We start from the raw sequence: 20,690 nt of genomic DNA, 5'->3' as shown, positions 1-20,690 counted from the left end.
GGTAAGAGATCACAAAAGGGGACCAGCCACAAAGTGATATAATTCTGACGGATTACAGTTAACCTTATAAAGAGGCACTTCAGAATATACCTTTTTTTGTGCACAGCGGTCACATGTGGGCCTATTCACATTGGCTAAAGTGGTTTGGCTGCAGTGGTCCAAAAAATGTGTTTACTTCAGAACCTAGATTTATATTGAACATCATCAAAATTGCCTTCAAATCAAACATGGAAATGAATATTGCAGTTTATCAGCATAGGGCCGATAATGTTAAATTATGAAACCAAGTAGCTAACCTCGTTATCTTCACCCCCAAACAAAGAGGTAAAGTGTTCTATATTACAGTATATTGATTTTCCACCTTATTTTTGTTGTGGTAAAGGGCTCAGGATTCTCACTATCCAGGGCACAAATTTTGAGAAGCGGGTTAATGGCAGCTCTGTTCTGGTTGGTGAGACTGAGTGTGAATTGTTGCAGTGGACCAATGAAAACATTACCTGCATGCTGTCCAAACTCACTCCAGCTGTATACGACATCCACGTGAGAGTCGGGAACCAAGGCTACGCCAGAACCAGGTGTCAGATCAGTCACTGTAACACATAACAGCAGATTTTAGACTTCAACAGCAATGCAACTGCAGTATTTATATGTAAATATGCGTTTGCTGGAAAATTGTAATAATTTGTGTCTGGAAAACAATGGAAGAAAAACTGTATTGACATTAATTAAAAGTGAAGCCTTTATAGATGGTTTCAGCTCCAACACCACAGGTAGACCTCTGCAAAGATAACAGTAACTGTTGAGTAATTTTAATTTAATTCAATACAATTAATATCCAAAAAATATCAATATAAATTAATTTGAATAAATTGTCAAGTTATAACCAAACACAGACCGGAAGTTAACTTTGGGTCTGGCACGTACGTCTGATGAAACTGTCTATAAAGCTCCAAAAATGACTTTTTATTCCTCAATACACTTAATACTGTTTATTCTGAAGAATACAGATCAGAAGAATGATTTTGTTTTCTTCATGTAGTGCTGGTGTTAGTCCCACCATAGAGGTTGTTCTGAAGGTGACAGGCTTCTCTCCACCAATGGGCTCTTTGTATGGAGGAACCACCATCACCATCAGAGGCTCTGGGTTCAGCTCGGTCCCATCAGAGAACAACGTGACTCTGGGTAAGACAAAAATGTGTCAATTTCAAAGTGAAATTGGTCACTTATACAATGTCATCACCAAACGTGACATCACCAAATGTTCTGCATTGTTCTGTAAAAGGGCAAAAAATACCGTCATAAATTGAATAAAATTGCTGTATATGCATTGTGGTTGTGACTCAACAAAACTGTGTTTTTCACAGGAGACACACAATGCAAGATAACAGACGCTTCAGACCAACAACTGATGTGTGTGACCCAGCCTACTGAAAAAATACACACTGTGACAAACCAAGGTCTCCACCCTGGTAATATCTATTTGCTTTCACTTTCTTTCTCACACACATGACATACATCAAAGTCAGTAACACAATGGGTGTCAAGACTTAGTTAAAGGGACAGTTCACCTAAAAATACTCACCCTCAGGTTGTTTCAAACCTATATACACTTCTTTGTTCTGTTAAACACAAAGAAAGATATTTGTAAGAATGTTAGCAATTTTCAGTTCTGTGACATCATGCACTACAATAGTAGGAAAAAAATGGTATATTTTGTTGTTCTGTTGAACACAATGTGAGATATTTTGAAGAATTTAGGAACACAAACGGTTCTGGCGCACCTTTGACTACCATTCAATTTTTCCTATGGCGCTCAATGATGTCACAGAATTGAAAATTGCTAACATTCTTCCAAATATCTTCATCAGAACACAATAATTTATACAGGTATGAAATGACATGAGGGTGAGCAAATGATGACTGAATTTTCATTTTTGGGTGAACTATCACTTTAGAGTCTTACCTAATACCTAACTAACACTGAACAATACTTCTACAGAATTTATTAATCATATTTATTTTCAGCATTTACTATAAAGTCAAATATTGTAACTGTTAACATTAGTTAATGCAACATGAACTAACATGGATAATTAATAGTATTAATACATGCTGAAAAACTAGACTGCTTATTGTTAGTTCATGTTATCTAATGCATTAACTGAAGTTAACAAAAACAACCTTATTGTAAAGTGTTGCCTAGTTTTTTCAAATAAACACAAAGTTCTCTATTAATAAACATTCTCTGCGACATTGACTGATTAACTCAAATCAAAGGAGAAGTGGCGGCGGAAGGAAGCAACGTTATTATTCCTTTTATTATTTTCGCCCCCATGGCGTTTACTTTCAGTGCGACTGACACCGCCAGAAGATGATTGCAGGCTGTCTTTGATTGCAAGACCGTGATGGCTGTCTTTTCATCTCCCTCACGTACGATGCAGGAACCGTGTTTAGGAGCCACGACCACAGAAATCAGACTGATAACAATAGAAGGAACTTGGTTCTCTTAATGGAATCCAACCCCAATTTCTAACATCTTATTTTTTGTTCGTAACAAGTTAAATAGGCCTGCCTGTTTATGTGTATACTTTAAATTCTATGATGTGTGTTCAGTGTACGGTCAGGGTTACGCCTGGAGCCCGTCTGCACTTATGGTCTCAGTTGGGGACACAGTGGTTTGGAGCTGGGAGGCACCGGCCTTTGTCTCTGATCTGGGCTACAGGGTCTTCAGTGTGTCCAGTCTCAGCAGTACTGATTATGATAATGAAGGCATTGTTTTCAACAGTGGAGACAACAAAACTGCCAGAGGTGACCTATTTCACAACCCATGTCATTCTTTTGTTTTATTACAATCCTCATTGTTTTTTTCATAAGCACCTTACATCATTTTATAACATAGTGACTCCAGAAAGTGCAAGTTATTTAGCATTTTTATTTGTTCGGATCTTGGCTAGGAAGGATATGTGTAGACTACACCTTCTGAATTTATCTAAACATTTAATTTTTCCAACTAAACTTAAGGTGTCTTACAATAATTACAATGAAATTATGCAACAGCTTGCCAGTCACCGTGTAGAAAATTTGCACGGTGTACACAATACTCTTTATAATAAACTATGGCTGCAATTACGGTAAAGGAAATTACCAGGTCAATAAGTGTTGGTAACACGGTGTCAGTTTGATTGAGAAATTGAAAAATCTGACTGGTCTTGGTGTATCTGTTTGTGTGTCTCTTTTGGCTTAAGGGTTTTTCAGCTATCGTTTCACATCTCCTGGAGTTTATTACTACAGCAGCGGCTACATTGACTCTTATAACTATAAGAAACTACAGGGCGTAGTGACCGTCAGACCTCTGGAGGAGAGATCTGTTTGGGTTCAGGTGTCTGTAGCTGGAATACAGGCCTCTGTGAATTTAGGTACAACAGCAACACTTTCATTTTAACATCAAAGTGTGTAATTTCTACATCACTAACATACACAGAGCATTGCAAAAATAATTGTTTTCAAAAACTTATCATTATTTATTAGGTGTATTTGATGTTGTGAATATTCACACTATTAGCTCACATTATAGTTTATGATGAACAATTCATCTGTCCAAGTTATTTCACAATTGTTTGTCTGCGGAATCAAATCTGATCAGGTACTTCCGCTCTGGGGTGGTGATGCAGAATATTATACAGAAGATTATATTCCTTCACTTTTTAGCAGTGATTGGTTTGGTGAGGAATCGGTCTTCTTTCTTTTTTGTCCTTCACAGCCTCAAGGCAGATGAACTCATCTGAGTCAGAGTATGTGGTCATTTCTGACTGTGTTCGAGATCAACTGGAACAGAATGGTACTTCTGATGGTCTGTACTTCAGTTTTACCTCCTGTGCCAGTCCCACTGTAAATAACATTACTCCTAACCACGCCACCACCAATGACATCATCACCATCCAGGGATCTGGCTTTAGCAGCATCTCCTGTGCAAATGAGGTGAGGTGAAGAGGTCAATACACTAAAAACTATTTTTCATATCAATCACTTATTTTATATGTGAAAATGTTATTGCGTAAGGTCATAAATTCTGATAAAAATGTATAGCCGGATTGCACTGTACAGCGGAAAAAGCATGAAAGGCATAAATGTATTTTAATTTATGATTTGTACTAGATGTTAATATGCTTTAATGTTATTAAAGAGAGTTATTGTTATTAGAGTTGTGTTACTGAGAAAATCTTGCAGTCTGGAAATTCTGGATTTTTTCCTCTAAGTTTGTAAAGAGTGAAAACCATAATAATTTTGTCCACTACGTAAATGTAATACTGTATTATTAATACAGAAGCAAACATTTTTTTCTGTTTTTTGCAATAACAGGTCAAAGTTGGAAATCATCCATGTCGTGTCATCAAAAGCATCTTCAATGAGATTAACTGCAAACTCAGTCCTGACAGCGGCGCTCCATTGGGCACCCTCCTACCCATAACCGTCCATGTCAACAACGTGGGTACAGCCATCATGACAATGCCGAACGAGAACGACCGCAGATTTGTGGTTCTACCTGTGGTTGATTCTGTCTCTCCCTCTGTGGGCAGCACGACCGGCTACACACGTCTCTCCATCTCTGGCTCTGGTTTTGTGAAAGCATCTGTGATGGTAGCAAATGTTCAATGTAATGTAGTTTCCATGAACTACTCACAAATAGTGTGTGACACCTCACCGTCTTCGGCCCGCAGGGGAAACGTCACAGTCTATGTAAACACCATCTCTTCCTCTTGCAGTTCTGAGTGCATGTTTGAATATTCTCAGTCTGTTACACCAGTTGTCTCCAGCGTGTCACCTGACTCTGTTACTGGAAACTCTACTACTGTTGTGGTCACTGGCAGTGGCTTTGGGAACAATAAAGCCGATCTAAGGGTATCTGCTGATGACATTATCCTGGAGGTCACACAGATCACAGATAACATCATCACACTTTTGGTCTGTGCCCTGCCCGCTGGCGAACATGCCCTATGGGTGGTGGTGATGAGTAAAGGTCTCGCCACAGGACTCTTGACCCTGACCAGCACACCACAGGCCACCATCCAACCAACATCAGGAAGCATTGCTGGAGGAACTACACTCTTGATCGAAGGAAATGGCTTTGTGGAAGATAATACCACTGTGATGCTTGATTACGTCCCCTGCCAGATTTTGGAAGTGACCCCAGACAGAGTGAAATGTTTAACACCTCCTCAAGCAGAGGGAGAAGTGCGGGTGGATATTTGGGTGTATGGTGTTCAGTACCCACAACAAAGTTTCTACTACACCATTGAACAAACTCCAGACATCATCTCAGTGAGCCCTGCAACAGGTAAAATTCTATTTAGGAATAATTTAAATACACTGTTTATCTAAACACGGTCATAAATTATATTTGAAAACTTGAAATGGCAGTTTGCAGCAACTACTTAAAAGTCCAGTGTGTCATTTTTTGGAGGATCTATTGACAGAAATGCAATATAACATAACTATCTCTTCAGAGGTGTATAAAGAGCTTACACAACACAGCGTTATGTTTTTATTACCTTAAAATGAGCTATTTCTATCTACATACTCCGCGGGTCCCCTTGCACATCATTCGCAATGTTCTGTCAGCCGTCGTAGTGTTTGGAACGGGAGGGGGAGGGGTGGAGTGAGCGGTTGGTTGCCGTTAACAACCTTGCCGCTAGATTTCACTGACTGGACCTTTAATTTTGCATGTCAAGAATGTTAAACAACCACTTTAGGACCAAGTCAACAGGTAAACTAGCGCTAACTATATTAAAGTATCAGTGGTAAACCGCAATAAAATCACTCTTTTAGCCAATCAGTAGGGTTAAATGTCAGAGCGTCATTAATATTAATGATCTAAGTCACACATGCTGTAATGCCAATTAAACTGAGAAGACATGAACAAAAAAAGAACATAATCTTTGAAAAATGATGCAAATTATGCAATTAAAAAACAACTCAGCATTTGTTAAAGATTTTAGTCTTGTTAATATGCAACTTCTCAGAGTGTTCATTACAGTTTTTAGGGGCTTTCCTCCTCCAGCACCACATGATTAATGTAACAAAGTGTCTCAAAACATTTTCATTAAGTTCTAAAGGCTGCTGTATTTATAAATGATACAACTCCTTTGTGTTAAGTGATTTAAAGGGATAGTTCACCCAAAAATGACAATTCTGTCATCATTTACTCACCCTCAGGTTGTTCCAAACATACATTTCTTTGTTCTGCTGAATACAAAGAAGATATTTGGAAGAATGACAGTAACCAGATCTCATACCCCATTTACTGCCATAGTAGGAAAAATAAATACTATGGGGGTCAATGGGGGATGAGATCTGATTGGTTACGGACATACCTCCAAATATCGTCCTTTATGTTTAGCAGGGAAAAAAAGAAATGGATACAGATTTGGAACAACTTGTGGGGAAGTAAATGATGACAGAAATTTCAATTTTGGGTAACAGTTCCTTTAAGTCTTTTTTTTCTTGAATGTTTAAGAAGTGTGTTACAAAATCTGTGGTCATGACAAGCCTGCAATATGGCAATAATAATAGTTTATTATCTGTAGCTTGTTGATACAGTACAGTAGTAACCAGACAGGGCAGCTTGGATTCGTTTACAACATTGTTTTCATACTGTATGTTTAGTGAGCTGCTAGTGAGCAGTTTTATTTATTCAAAATCCATATGTTACCTGTTTGACAGCATCTTATTCACATTCAAACAAACCATGCAACATTCGTGCCAATACACACAATTACTGAAGACGTTGAATGTTTTGTGTTTAAAGTTGTGTCTTTCCATTTAAACAGCAACTGAGCGCTAGAATTCATGTATTCATTGCACATTGTTTTCAAATAAAAAACGTCCCGGGAAACAAACAAAAAAAAAACTTATTTTGTTTTTCATTCTTGTTAAACCAAAATTTGCAAATCAGCTAAGTTAATGCAAATTACTTTTTTACTTTAATTTTTAATAGAACATTTAGATATGTTAATGCTCAATATGTTGGCACGCCGCAGGTTCATTTACACATATAATCCTAAGAATACATTTAATAATCCACAACGCCCTACAGTCAATATGTAAACATCATCGCATGCAATTCATCGTGATTCGAGAAGGTGACACACCTGATATCCGAGTTCTATTATTGCGTATGTATTTCCAGCATGGAAAAATACTGTGCTTGCCAAACTGTGGCCCTCGGGTTTTGACGTGCGCTCTTTCCTCGTCTCACTCAAATTCTTGCAAACAGCTCTATATGCAACCATGCAAAACTCAGAAGTCTATGAAAATACTGCAACTTAGCGGTAAAGAGTTGCAAACACAACTGCCAAGGCAGTTCTCTGGTTGAGTACCATCAATATTATATAGTGTCAGGGATTGCAAGGACAGAGAACCCAGGCGCAGACAGAAGCGGGTGGAAATAAAGATTTTAATAATAAACACAAAACAAAAACCAACGAGGGGGTAAAACAACGGTACAAGGGTATAATACGCAAAGGGGTGTCAGGAACATGGACTAACTAGACTAAAAAAGGAAATTCCTTGGAGCAAATGATAGCCACAAGTCTTCTCAGAGGAACACAGCGATGAGAGCCACAATGAAACGCACCAATCAAAATGAACCAGCACAAGACAGAAAACACAAGTGTATTAAATACGGAACCAAATCAATCCACTACGCACATTGTGTACATTTGCTGCTGTGTAGTTATGTGTCAATTATGTGTCATTCGTTATACTATGGTCTAACACTTGTACAGAAATGTTTACTGTGTAAATGTGTACAAGAAATGTCTACTGTAAAGTATTGTAATTCTTTGTTACTTGTAATCTACATGTCTGTCATACTGCCATGTTGGTCGGAACTACACCCAAGTTTTTCACCTGCTGTTGCACTTGTGTATATGGTTGAGTGACAATAATTGATTTGATTTGATGTTTTATACCCTGCTCTATTGATTTAAATGGTGCCATTTAATGGCCCCGTACATCCACATTAAATCACAAAAAACAACTTTAGCTGGGATTTCACAAACAAGGTCATATCTAATCACATCGTAACAATGCTGGTTTTCCTCACAGGTCCTGTTGGAACACAGATCAGCATCTCTGGTTCAGGCTTTGGCACAGAAGCAGCGCTCGTCTCAGTGAACATTGATGCTGTGGGATGTAATGTGACATCCATCACAGATAAACAGCTGATGTGCACTGTTGGGGAACACGCAGGAGGAACGTTTCCAGTTAGGTTATATCATCAGGTCAAAGGTCATGCCTTATCTCAGTCTGTCTTCAGCTATGAGCTGCTGCTGAAAAGGGTCACACCAAACGAAGGTAAAAATTCCTCACAAGCCTTTTTTCAGAAAGGGAACAAAAAGTGTCATATCTAATTTACATCTAAATTCAAGAAACAAAAACAGCCTATACATATCATTTGCATAAGACAGTAGCATAACAAGACACTAGAGTTATTATGACTAAGACCCTTTGTTCTGTGTTGTTTTAGGAAGCTATGCTGGAGGAGCTGTTGTTGCCATTCAAGGCTCTGGATTCGACCCAAACACCACCAGAGTTCTCATCTGTGACAGAGAATGTAACGTGGACCTGCAGAACTCCACATCTAACCAACTGTACTGTGAGGTCCCGTACAACAATGGTATGCATTATGATCAAAAATTGCATATGCATCTTAAGAATGTGTTGCTTGCTTAACTAACCTTATCAAGTCAATGTACCAGAAAATCAAAAACAGAGGCACCTTTAAAATTTCAGGGAATGAAACAGAGCAGGTCTGCATGGTTTCAGTGATGAATGGAAATGATACAGTCAACATCACAGCCGGCTACACATACAGATCCTCTTTAACCCCTGTGATCACTGACGTCACACCACGCAGGGGAGGAACAGCTGGAGGAACCAGACTCACTATTACAGGCTCAGGGTTCAGGTGACAAGGCAGATTTTCTGCTAATGAACTTTAACAAAATGTAATAAAGGTATTATTGTGTGAATATAATAATTAATATTGTGTATTTATTTTATTTATTCTTTTTCTCTAGAGCATCTAAAATATACATTTAAGTGTGTCTTAAGTTTTTACATAGTTTTTAAAACTACATTATTAGTGCCTTCACAGTATATGCATGTTTATTAAAAACTTTCTTTTGTGTCATGTGTAGCACAAACTCCAGTAAAATTAATGTGACTATTGCGGGATCTGTCTGCGACGTCCAGTCAGCCAATGAGACACAGATTATATGTGTGACCAAAGAACAACCAAAATCCCAGGAAACTAAAGTGCGAGTCCTGATAGGAAACAGAGGAATCGCCAGAATGGTAACACCCACATATATTTAATATCATATAATTAGAGCATCTAAAATAGAAAAAAATACAAATATAGAGTAACAAGCATTGTTGAAGTTGTATCTACTGATTTTCAGGAACGTGCTGATTTCTTCTACATTGACGTGTGGTCATCTCCCTATACATGGGGTGGTCTCTCTCCTCCTGAGAAGGGCACATTTGCTGTAATCACTGCTGGTCAGACCATCCTGTTGGACACCAGCACCCCTGTCCTAAAGATGCTCCTTATCCAAGGTATGTTCATTTACACAATACAACCTTCATAATGAAATAATAAAAGGATGCATGTTTTATAAGTTAACAGTTTCACTGTAGTCCTTACTTAAGGTTAGGGCAGTGCATGTGCTATTTGGGAACATTTCTAAAAAGGGGAAGGGCATGTTTATGTTTTAACCAATTTCCACAGGGGATTAATAAAGTACATTTTTATGTACGTTTTACCTCCCAAGGTCAAATAATCCTAAACTAGCTCAACAACACACATTTTCTGATGGCTTTTTAATGGTATTTCTCCTCTAAGGCGGGCGGCTGATTTTTGAAGAGGCAGATATTGAGCTACAGGCGGAGAACATTCTGATCACAGATGGTGGAGCTTTACAGATCGGCACAGAGCAGCAGCCCTTCCAGCATAAAGCCATCATCACACTGCACGGACACCTGCGGTCTAAAGAACTTCCTGTCTATGGTGCCAAGACCCTCGCTGTCAGAGAGGGAGTGCTGGATCTGCACGGTAAGCTTGTATAGAACCGGATTTACTTATAACAAATTATATATTCAGCTGAAAACAGGAATTTATAGGCAGTCATTGAATTGTTTTCTACATAAAATCATCTTACATAATGTAAAGAACATTCAGTAAAAAACATAATCTCTTTAATATTGACTGAGTAAGGCCAAGTCAAAGATTGAGATCATAGTGAAATTAATGACTGAAATCAAAATTTTAGCGCTTTTCCACCGTCGGGCCGAACTGTTCTTTTTTCCAAGCAGATTCATTCCGTGCGGATCCAGGCCAGATTAACAGACATGTTTTATTTTCCACTGTGGGACTAATACGAGATCTCGTTGCAATACAAATGTGTCACTCATTGCCTTGGTAATACAGGAGTTAACAGACAGAATGAGCTCATACATTTCTGTTTTGAGGACTTCCTTATTTCTATATCTGTGTTTATTTCACTTAAATAACGTGTTTGGTCAGCTAGAGAGAAACTGGTATCCAGACAACAGAAGTGTGACCAATCCTGAGTGGCAACGTCACTTCATGTACAATTTAGCATGGCTAGACAACCAGAATTCCGAACCGAGAACCGCTTGTAACCGTTCCAGGCCATTCTTAGAACGTTTCCGCCCGACAGTGGAAAAGCACTTTTGATGCTCTTAATCTCATAATTGCACTTCACAGATAGGGTCACAAATAAAACAGGCCCTCAATATGAATTTCTCTGATAAAGGCACCATTGTGTGTGATCAGTCCCCTGCAAGAATATGCTTTAAGGTTTTACTATAATCCTGCTTCTTCAGGAATCCCAGTACCTGTAACGTGGACTCGTCTTTCTCAGACTGCACAAAGTGGCTCAAGCACTCTGACACTGATGGATGCCGTCACCTGGAAGGCTGGAGATGAAATTGTCATTGCTTCCACAGGGCACAGGTACAGTATGGATGCACTGACAAAGGTAGAGTAAAACTTGTTCTTAGTGTAGGAATTTGGGATTTCCTAGTAAATAATATTTAAAAATCAGATCATTCAACTTCACTATTCCTTACCGATGAAACAATCTTCGAAACTGCCGCACCTTTCAGTATATATATACATATAAAATCAGTTAAAGATGTATCTCTTCTGGGAATACTTGACAGGACCCTGTATAATATGTACACGAAGACAAGACCCAGACTCACCCATCATTAGATTGGCAAACAGAGAAGTGTAATACAGTACATCACTCCGCAGATCACGTTTCTATTACTAAATGGATTCAGTAATTGAGGTGTTCCCAATACTTTTGTCCATAAAGTATACAAACCAGGGCAAAGGTTCTACGATCAATTTAGGATTCCGGTGCTTTTGGGAAATGCTGCCCAGCTCAATAGGCAAAAACAATAACCCATTTTGTAATAAATCAATGTCGCACCATCAAACAATGTTTGCTTCATCAGGTTGGTCGAGACACTTGCAGATATTTATCTGACCAGCTGAAAATTGTGTGTGTTAAAGATCTTTTGAAGATCTAAAAGCCTGGTTGATCATTTGATCAGATGGTGCTAGTGACATAGAAAAAGACACCTGGATAAAGACACCAAAAATAATTCCTTGATGAAACCGTGGCGTTTTCATATAATTATCAGGTCACAAAATTTGTTTTGAAAAATACACAAAATCAAAGCTGTTCTCATGAATCCACAGACACAGTCAGAGAGAGAACGAGTTGAGGAGAATTGCTTCAGTTTCACATGACAGTAGGACCCTCAATCTGACCGAACCCCTCACCTACACTCATCTGGGTGTGTCAGTCAATCTGCCTGATGGGACTGCTTTTCAAGCAAGAGCAGAGGTGGGACTTCTTACCAGAAACATTGTTATCCGTGGATCCAACAACCAGGAGTGGAATGATCAGATACCAGCTTGCCCTGATGGATTCAACACAGGTTTGGTTTCACCATCTCGGACAGAAAAGAAGTCAGTTAAACACAATTTGTGTGTAATATGTGTGAATTTGTGTGTAATATGTGCTTGACTCGTCATGCTCATTACAACAATATATGTCAAAGAATCGGGCTAACACCTTCCACTTTATTACATGTACTACATTCATATAATCATATATTCATACAGGGGAATTTGCAGTCCAGACATGTTTCCAGGGGAGGTTTGGAGAGGAAGTAGGAAGTGATGAGTTAGGTGGCTGCATCATGTTCCACGCACCACAACCAAACCAAAACCTGGCAATTGGAAGAATTGAACATGTTGAGGTAACAGTTTGATAAAGGACTACAAAAACCTAAATTACAACGTTTCAAAATCCCCTTTAGACCTTAAGATATTCAAGCACAAAAATGTATTTAAAATTATATTGCAATCATAGGATTATTCCTTTCATTTTTTAGATGTTTCATGCTGGACAGGCGTTCCGTATGGGACGCCACCCAATACACTGGCATCTAATGGGAGATGTTCAGTACAAGTCATACGTGCGTGGCTGTGCCATCCATCAATCATACAACCGTGCTATAAACATCCACAACACTCACAACCTGCTGGTGGAGCGCAACGTCATCTACGACATTAAGGGTGGAGCCTTCTTTATCACAGATGGTACTGAGACAGGAAACATCTTGCAGAACAATTTAGCAGTATTTGTGAAACTGAGCACACGTTTGCAAAATGATGATGTGACTCCGGCTGCATTCTGGGTAACAAACCCAAACAACACCATTAGACATAACGCAGCAGCCGGCGGGACTCACTTTGGATTCTGGTACCGCATGAATGATCCTGATATTCAATCTTATTATACCATCTGTCAGAAGAGAGTACCACTTGGGCAGTTCTTCAACAATACGGTGCATTCTCAGGGCTGGTTTGGGTTGTGGATCTTCCAAGAGTATTTCCCAACGCAGAATGGTTTCTGCAACTCCTCAACACCAGCACCAGCCGTCTTCCGCCGTCTGACGTCCTGGAACAATGAGAAAGGAGCTGAGTGGGTGAATGTTGAAGCTGTGCAGTTCAGTGAGTTCCTCATGGTCAATAATGAGAAAGCAGGAGTGGAGGCCAAGAGGATCATTAAGGAAAATGTCAGTGGATGGGGGCTGGAAGGAGGTGCAGCTGTGGTAAACAGCACTATTGTGGGTCATGTGTCTGAGCTTGGAAATGATTACTGCACCACTCATGGTATTGTTCTGCCCCTGGATGATGGTTTCAGTGTTATCAACACCAAGTTCATGAGCTTCAACCGGTCATCTTGCGCAGCTGTCGGGGTGGCAGAAATTTCTGAAACCTGCACGTACCACTGTGGAGGCTGGAGCGCCAGATTCAGTGGAATCCAATACTATCAGTCACCCAACAAGGCCAGATTCAGATGGGAGCACGAGGTGGCGCTCATAGATACTGATGGATCCCTGACAGGTACAGAACATTTAGATAATATTTTAGACTGAAAGGCATTACACAAGTTGGTTGTGTAAACACTGCAACGCACAAGCTGAAAATGTACATAATGTTAACATTATCATGCGCTGGTGTGGAGTAAATGTAGTTATAGAGACAGTCATTGTTATAGTTATTGCCATGATGTAAACGCCGCTTAACACTATTTGTTTCCAAAAAGGTAACATGAACTCCAAGGTGGTGCCGATGAGTAACCTGCTCGACCCAAGTCACTGTTCTCAAGCAGCGGATTGGAGTGTTGGCGTCCCTGGAGCTGTATGTGACAACACCACTAACTTCCACCGGCTGGTTTTCTACAGTTCCTCGTCATCTTGGCTTTTGGCTAACAATGCGATTCTCACCAACTCATTTGGTAGGGTGAAATTATTGACTTATAAGATGACTGAGATATAAAAAGATGTGTTTGCATTTGTCAGTACAGTCTCTCATTATGCATGTACTTTGTATTGGTGTCTAAACCTCCCTTTAGGGTCATGTGTGCTTAACTACACAGATGGCTGGATGGCACTGGTGCCTACAGGCCAAACATATAACTGGGAGTTTGAGCGTGATTCTCAAATCAGCAGCCTGTCATATTATGGAACGATCTACGGCTTTAAGGTGAAGTGTGCACATGACACACTACTTAAAATATGATGTAGATTCTTTAAAACAACATTCACTCATCCTCATATTTAAACCCTATAACATGCTGGTGTTTTTGTGGAATATAAAATGCATTAAATTATCTATTATTTAAACAGCTTTTAACCAGTTCATTGTGACCATGCATGTCAAGATCCAAAAAGCAACTCTATAAAACAAGTCTGTGTTTTACACGCTGTTCTAGTTTTTCTGTTTTATTATTTAGTAAGTCTAATTCTGTACCTCTTTTCCACCCTGACAGCCAAAGAATTACATTATTCTGAATCACAACTTTACTCGAGCGCCAGATGCATTCCACATTATAGATCACCGAAAAGGTTCGTCTAAACCCCTGGACCCTGCTGTGAATGTAAATGGGGACTGGTACTTCAACGAGTTAACAAAGAGCGTCTATTACCTGGGTAATACTACTTAGCACTTCATACAAAAAACATTTGCTTGGGTTACTTTTGTAATTAAACTTAAGTCAGTTGAAATCAGATGCAAATGAATGATTCATTTAGATGCCATGGCAATACTGCTGGCCAATTGTGACTTAAATATTTGTTATATTTTGTTCAGTGTCTGGAAGAGACCATGTAGCTAGCCGGCGGAGGAGAAACAGTGAGGACCGGTCTCTTATAGACAGAAATATACACTTCTTCTCGTATCACTGTTACTATCCAAAGTGTATCGAACCAACACAACCTCCACACCGTCCAACTTCTCCACCTGGTCTCCCTGGTCCAAATGTTACAGCAGATCTACCTGGTATACTTTTCCCATCATTCCCTTTAGCCTCTTTGCCCAGCCCCAGACCTATGGACCAGTAAGTTAACGACACACACTCTTTTTTGTAATATTACAATATTTTTTACAATATTGAACTTTTTTTATTAAATATATAGTGGATGTACTCTCTGGTCAAATTCGTTATTTTGGATGTCAAGCCCCGAAAACAACTTTGCTGTACCAAAAACAGGCTCTGATGTGGTCATTCCAATAGGTAAGCAACTCTAATGCCACAAAGACTGTACAAAGATCTATAGAGCTGCTGAGGTTGTGTTCCTAAAATGAAGAAAATTTACTTTATCGAGCCATGGTCTTTGAGCTTAAGAATATCAAATGAGCTTTGTGGTTAACATTGCTAAAAGAAACGCTTCCATTTTGTGTCTAAAATAAACATCGTCAAATATCAAATATGGATTTTAAAAATGCTAGTTGAAAAATAAGCACCACAGCTACCACAAGGATGTGCATTTATATTTATGATGAATCAGACCTGTAGTTTTGACACATACTATAACAACTAACTAGTAACTTACATTTTTTAAAACAAAGCTGTTTTTTTTATTTACGTTTGAGTTATGACAGAATTTGTTATGTTGAATAAGTAACGTTGACAACAGTATTTATAAAAAACCTAAAGGACATTTCCGAGAGAAATTATGGTGAATAGCTTTCCAGATTGGTTTACAAATTGATGGCACAACCTAAACAGCTCTTTTAAACCGTATTAGATGTATGACAACTATAATGCTAAACACATGATAATCTTAAAGGGGTCACAAAAGTGAAAATCTCTCACTTTGTTTTAAGGCACGTGTGTGATTGTAGACGTTGTAATTCCTTCCCTGAACAAGCTGACAATATCTGGAGTTCTGGTGATTCCAGACACAAATAATGGCACCTCCAATATCAGTGCTTCACAATTTAACAACGTTGTTCTGAATGTTACGTACATCTCCATTCAGGTAAGAATCCAGACATAAATGCATCCTAGCAGTTATTTCAACTGGAAACTCTTTTAAAGTGCTAAATTGGCTTGCCAAAACATTACACTTAAAACACATGAATTAAACTACGATTAAAGGGATAGTTCACCAAAAAATGAAAATTCTGAAGTTCAGTCAAAGAACTGTTTGGTTATAAGCATTCTTTCAAATATCTTTAATCAGAACAAAGAAATTTATACAGATTTGGAACAACTTGAGGGTGAGTAAATGATGACAGAATTTTTATTTTTGTGTGAACTATCCCTTTAACAACATTAAAGCTACAATCCAAAACTCTTTTGGTTAAAACTGAACCAAATTCAGTTATTTAAATAAATCAGTGTTTGAAACAGTCTCCTTACTTTACCCTGATTTACAATTGTAAACATACAATAATGATTTATAATTTGAGCCGTCAGGTATGATTTTCCTATTTGTTTTGTGTACAGTATTTGCGGGGTTATGAAATGTATGCAAATAAAAATAAATAAAATAACTCCGCAAGTAACCTGCAATTTTAGGCTTCAAATAGAGAGGGCGATAGAGAGGCAAAAGTTATGGATTGCATCTTTAAGAAAAAAACTGCGGGTATATAAAATACATTAAAAAAAATATGTTAGATATATTCACAAGTCTAAAACATACAATGCAGTGTTTCTTTGCCAATTTTGTTTAATATATTTTCTTACTTGAAAATAAGTGAAGGGACTAATTTTAATTCTAATCCAGGGTGGACATTTGATCGCTGGACAGTTTGATGAACCCTTTAGAGGTGAACTACAGATTATACTGAGAGGAAACTATCTCACACCAGATTGGGAGTTGCCTAGAATAAATCAAGGGTCTAAAGTGCTGGGTAAGAGCACCATACAGATATCACGTTTCTTGAAAACGAAATTATAAATGTTGATGTTTATAGAAGCATTGCTGACTTTCAGGTGTGTTTGGGTCTCTTGATCTAAATGGCATGCCACACAATGTGTATCACACTAAACTGGCTAGAACAGTCCAGGCAGGAAACAACACGCTCTTTCTGGAGGAAGCTGTTGACTGGAAGGTCAGAATCTCTTTACACATGACTAAACAGCACTTAAGAGAGCCTTAATTGACAAGTTAATTGTCAATTTAACATGTCAACTTTGTGGGATTAAATGAATAGCACTTTATTATACATTACATCAACCTGCTTTCCACATTTGCTTTACTCCAAAGATGTTTTTCTCTTTCTTAGCATAGAAACACACTTTGTCAATGACTCTTTTTACTTTCAGGTTGGAGATAAGATTCTTCTGTCCACCACTAGTTATGACCCATGGCAAACAGAAATCCGCACCATAACTGCAGTGTCAGATTATGGTCACACACTGATTCTGGACCAGCCTGTAACATACACACACATCGGTTAGTGCTTAGCACTGAAACTTACTTTTTTATCTGGGACCCAAGCTTACAAAACCATGCAATACGTATATAACACTTACTGTCATAAATGATATAATAGTGCAAAAAATTATACTACGATTGTTTCCAGTTACCATTATACCATGCTAAACACAGATTCTTTATTGCCTCCTGAAGGCGATTCACTTGCAGTTTCTCCATATTTTCACTGTTGAACTCTAGCTGACAGTTTTATCTTGCTGAAATTTTGTTAGCTGAGATTTTAAATTTTTGTGTTTTTCTGGACCTATGACTATGTCCTGGGATATTGGAGTGGAGGTGTTGTTTTGTTATTACAGTGGAATAATGATAATAAACTTCGGCATGAACCATTCTGGACAGTCCACCACACTCTGGACACTCCTCTACTCTAAATGTGTAGTTGTTCTGTTTAACTGACCCACCCAAACAAGCATTAGGTTACACTGCAAACAAACTAAACTGAGCCAATTTGCTCCTACTAGTAAGTTAATCTTAAATTTAACAAAAAAATCACATTTAAACATTGTGACCCATAGTTTAGACCAGTGGTTCTCAAACTTGCTTATAGGGTGCTTCCCTTTAATAGGGTATTAATAGGGTGCTTCCCTTTGGGGCCCACAAGACAATGCCAGAACATCAATTCTTTTGCTTAGTCTCTTTGTTTTAATGTTGTTTGATTAAACAGAAATGATTAGAAATTCTATATTTCATAAAATACCATAAAACCATGGCCTCGCTGGTGACCTCTGCCCCAAGTTTGAGAGCCACCGGTTTAGACACTCCTGCGAAAGCCAAGTTGTGAGTGCTTGAGTACGTGTTGCAAATATTTTACCTCTAAATATAATTTGAATTGTAAATGTAAATTAAATGTATATTTTGGTTGTGGTCATACAGGACAAAGGTATAATGTACCAGGATCTTCTAGAAGCTATCAACTTGCTGGAAATGTGGCTCTTCTGACCAGGAACATCAAGATCATTGGACAGGAATATCCAGAAATGAACACACAGTCTTATGGAGCAAGAGTGCTGGTGGGAACCTTCACAGAAAGAGGAATAACATACAGAGGTACAAACAACAAAATACTCACTAAAGAGGTGACGCTTTTATTGACCTATTGATCTAACAATGAGTGAAAGCAGAAAAAAGAATTAGCTTTAAAAATACAGTACTAGTTTTAAATAACTCAGTTGCACTTAGTTGTCACCTTTTTGTAACAAAGACTGACTGTGCGTTCAGACCGCCAGCGACTGTGTCACTGTGTGTCGCCAGTATCTTGCTACGAGGGCATTAGAAGGCGTTCCTAGCTTGGGTTGCTCTAGTAACATTAATGAACAAACCCTGCAGTAACTGACGAGAGATGGATGACGCGAGCTCCACTGCTATACTCCTATTGGCAGTCGCTTCCTAAAGTCGCTCATCATTTGCATAAAGTTGAGCAATTCTTCATTGAAATGAATGGAATCGTGTCGCTTTGTCGCTGGCGGTCTGAACGGGGTGTAAGGCTTATGTGAAATTGTTATGACGTTTGTGTTAAAGGAAAAGCCCAGATCAGAAACGTTGAGTTCTACCACACAGGACAAGAGGGATGGAACGACCCGTCAGACCCGCGCTACTCTCTGGCATTTTTGAACCTGGGAAATGTGAGAGAACACAAAATCTTTATTCACATGCGTGATGGATGCTTTTCTGCATAACACATTGAGAACTGTGATATGCTGCTTTAGGCCACTGAAACCATGGCTACAACTATTTTTTATAGGTGGTGGATGAGTCCTACATCAAGGGATGTGCTTTACATGATGGCTTCGCTCCTGCTATTGGTGTGTTTGGAACAGAAGGACTGAATATCGATGACAACGTGATCCATCACACTGTTGGAGAAGGTGTCGACTTAATGGCAATCTATATAACAAATAAATGTAATCACTATAAAATTATTCTGATGTGGTTTATTGCTTTTCACTTTTAATTTTTATTCTTAAGGAATCAGAATATGGGGTGATAACAGCGCTGTCCGGAGAAATCTGGTTACTCTGACACTGTGGCCAGGATCCTACAATGGTGCAGCGGAGAGTACGAACACTGAATGGAATGCAGCCATTGAGGTGAAAATTAAAATACAGCGGCCATTCCGTCATACTGAAAAATGACCATATTCATGTATTATGGTATTCACAAGATATAAATCATAAAATGAACTTGAATAACTATGGTATAATGAGACATAATGGTACTTCCTCCCCCCCCCAAAAAAAATACACTGCAATGTCAGGGTGCACTTTAAACATTTCTCTTGAAAATGCAGAAGTTAACTACATACTATTTTTAAATTATTGTTTATGTTTCAGGTTAATGAAGCAACCAACGTGATTCTTCAAGGGAATATTGTTGCTGGTTATGAACGAGCGGGATTCAGAATAAATGGAGAACCTTGTCCAGGTATATAAGACTGTTGTTTATTTTAAATAGAATACATGTGCTTTGATGAAGAGGTTCTTAGTTGTTTAAGTAGTTTTAAGTATGAAGCTTACATACTTGTGTAATATTGTGTAATAAGTGATCACCACATTTCATAATATGTCAAAAGAATCAGGTTCAGTGGCACAATGGAGTGAGAATGAAGCACATGGTGGTCTGTATGGAGTTTACATGAATAAAGACGGACTTGCTGGTTGCTCTCAAATCCAGGGTTTCACCGTCTGGAGGAGTTTTGATTTTGGCATTTAAATTCAAGTATGATAAACATCTTATTTTAAAACTCTTAAAAGTTAAAGTGTTGTATGCAGAGGAGCTCATAATTGTTGAATGGCTTATTATACAAAAGGAGTACAGTGATCTTGTGAGCTTTATTATTTTCTTTCAAGATAAATGTTGTCCCCTTCTGATCTCCAGGTCTTTATGAATGTGTTCATTTCTAATGTGACCCTGGTTGATAATGGAATGGGCATCATGCCTATTATTTACAGTCCTCCCTCAATCAGCCATGAATATGCAGACAAAACCGTCCATGTACAGGTGAGGATGCGTGGATTAGTTCAGTCAGAAGTTTTTAGATGCTTTGTTATTTAAAACTCAAATGTTTTTTTACTTTCTTGGTATAAATTTAGTCAGGACAGAAACATTACTGTTCATTCAACACTAAACTCTTGAATGCCTTTTATGCTTTATTTAGGGGTCTCTGATTGTGGGCAGCAACCCCAATTTCAACTGTTTGGACACACTGGCAACAACTGAGACCTATGTTTCACTCAGTGCAAGCCACAGAGCACCACGACCCCCTAAAGGTACAGTAGTGATAAAGCAAAAAC

The 20,690-nt window shown here is 38.5% G+C and overlaps 1 protein-coding gene across 1 annotated transcript in view; it reads left to right on the top strand.

Annotated features, from left to right (window-relative positions):
- Positions 1–20,690, top strand: part of LOC130567175 (fibrocystin-L-like) — a 40,008-nt gene that overhangs the window by 18,806 nt on the left and 512 nt on the right. The window contains exons 33-66 of the mRNA XM_057355120.1: positions 383–575; positions 1,040–1,182; positions 1,365–1,469; positions 2,614–2,808; positions 3,246–3,416; positions 3,761–3,978; positions 4,360–5,335; positions 8,107–8,355; positions 8,528–8,677; positions 8,794–8,968; positions 9,201–9,357; positions 9,465–9,621; positions 9,908–10,117; positions 10,912–11,041; positions 11,798–12,039; positions 12,227–12,363; positions 12,499–13,516; positions 13,719–13,910; positions 14,028–14,158; positions 14,445–14,604; positions 14,765–15,011; positions 15,091–15,188; positions 15,782–15,936; positions 16,687–16,813; positions 16,896–17,014; positions 17,229–17,358; positions 18,274–18,447; positions 18,919–19,022; positions 19,142–19,265; positions 19,366–19,487; positions 19,731–19,821; positions 19,970–20,115; positions 20,275–20,397; positions 20,555–20,666. Coding sequence (XP_057211103.1) covers positions 383–575; positions 1,040–1,182; positions 1,365–1,469; positions 2,614–2,808; positions 3,246–3,416; positions 3,761–3,978; positions 4,360–5,335; positions 8,107–8,355; positions 8,528–8,677; positions 8,794–8,968; positions 9,201–9,357; positions 9,465–9,621; positions 9,908–10,117; positions 10,912–11,041; positions 11,798–12,039; positions 12,227–12,363; positions 12,499–13,516; positions 13,719–13,910; positions 14,028–14,158; positions 14,445–14,604; positions 14,765–15,011; positions 15,091–15,188; positions 15,782–15,936; positions 16,687–16,813; positions 16,896–17,014; positions 17,229–17,358; positions 18,274–18,447; positions 18,919–19,022; positions 19,142–19,265; positions 19,366–19,487; positions 19,731–19,821; positions 19,970–20,109 — 6,740 coding nt within the window. The 3' untranslated portion in view covers positions 20,110–20,115; positions 20,275–20,397; positions 20,555–20,666. The remainder of the gene's footprint in view (positions 1–382; positions 576–1,039; positions 1,183–1,364; positions 1,470–2,613; positions 2,809–3,245; positions 3,417–3,760; positions 3,979–4,359; positions 5,336–8,106; positions 8,356–8,527; positions 8,678–8,793; positions 8,969–9,200; positions 9,358–9,464; positions 9,622–9,907; positions 10,118–10,911; positions 11,042–11,797; positions 12,040–12,226; positions 12,364–12,498; positions 13,517–13,718; positions 13,911–14,027; positions 14,159–14,444; positions 14,605–14,764; positions 15,012–15,090; positions 15,189–15,781; positions 15,937–16,686; positions 16,814–16,895; positions 17,015–17,228; positions 17,359–18,273; positions 18,448–18,918; positions 19,023–19,141; positions 19,266–19,365; positions 19,488–19,730; positions 19,822–19,969; positions 20,116–20,274; positions 20,398–20,554; positions 20,667–20,690) is intronic.

The sequence above is a fragment of the Triplophysa rosa genome, linkage group LG16 (assembly GCF_024868665.1).
Source record: "Triplophysa rosa linkage group LG16, Trosa_1v2, whole genome shotgun sequence".
In the NCBI taxonomy this organism is placed as follows: Eukaryota; Metazoa; Chordata; class Actinopteri; order Cypriniformes; family Nemacheilidae; genus Triplophysa; species Triplophysa rosa.
Note: the sequence above shows the minus strand (reverse complement) of the source record. Positions and strands in the feature narration are given on the sequence as shown.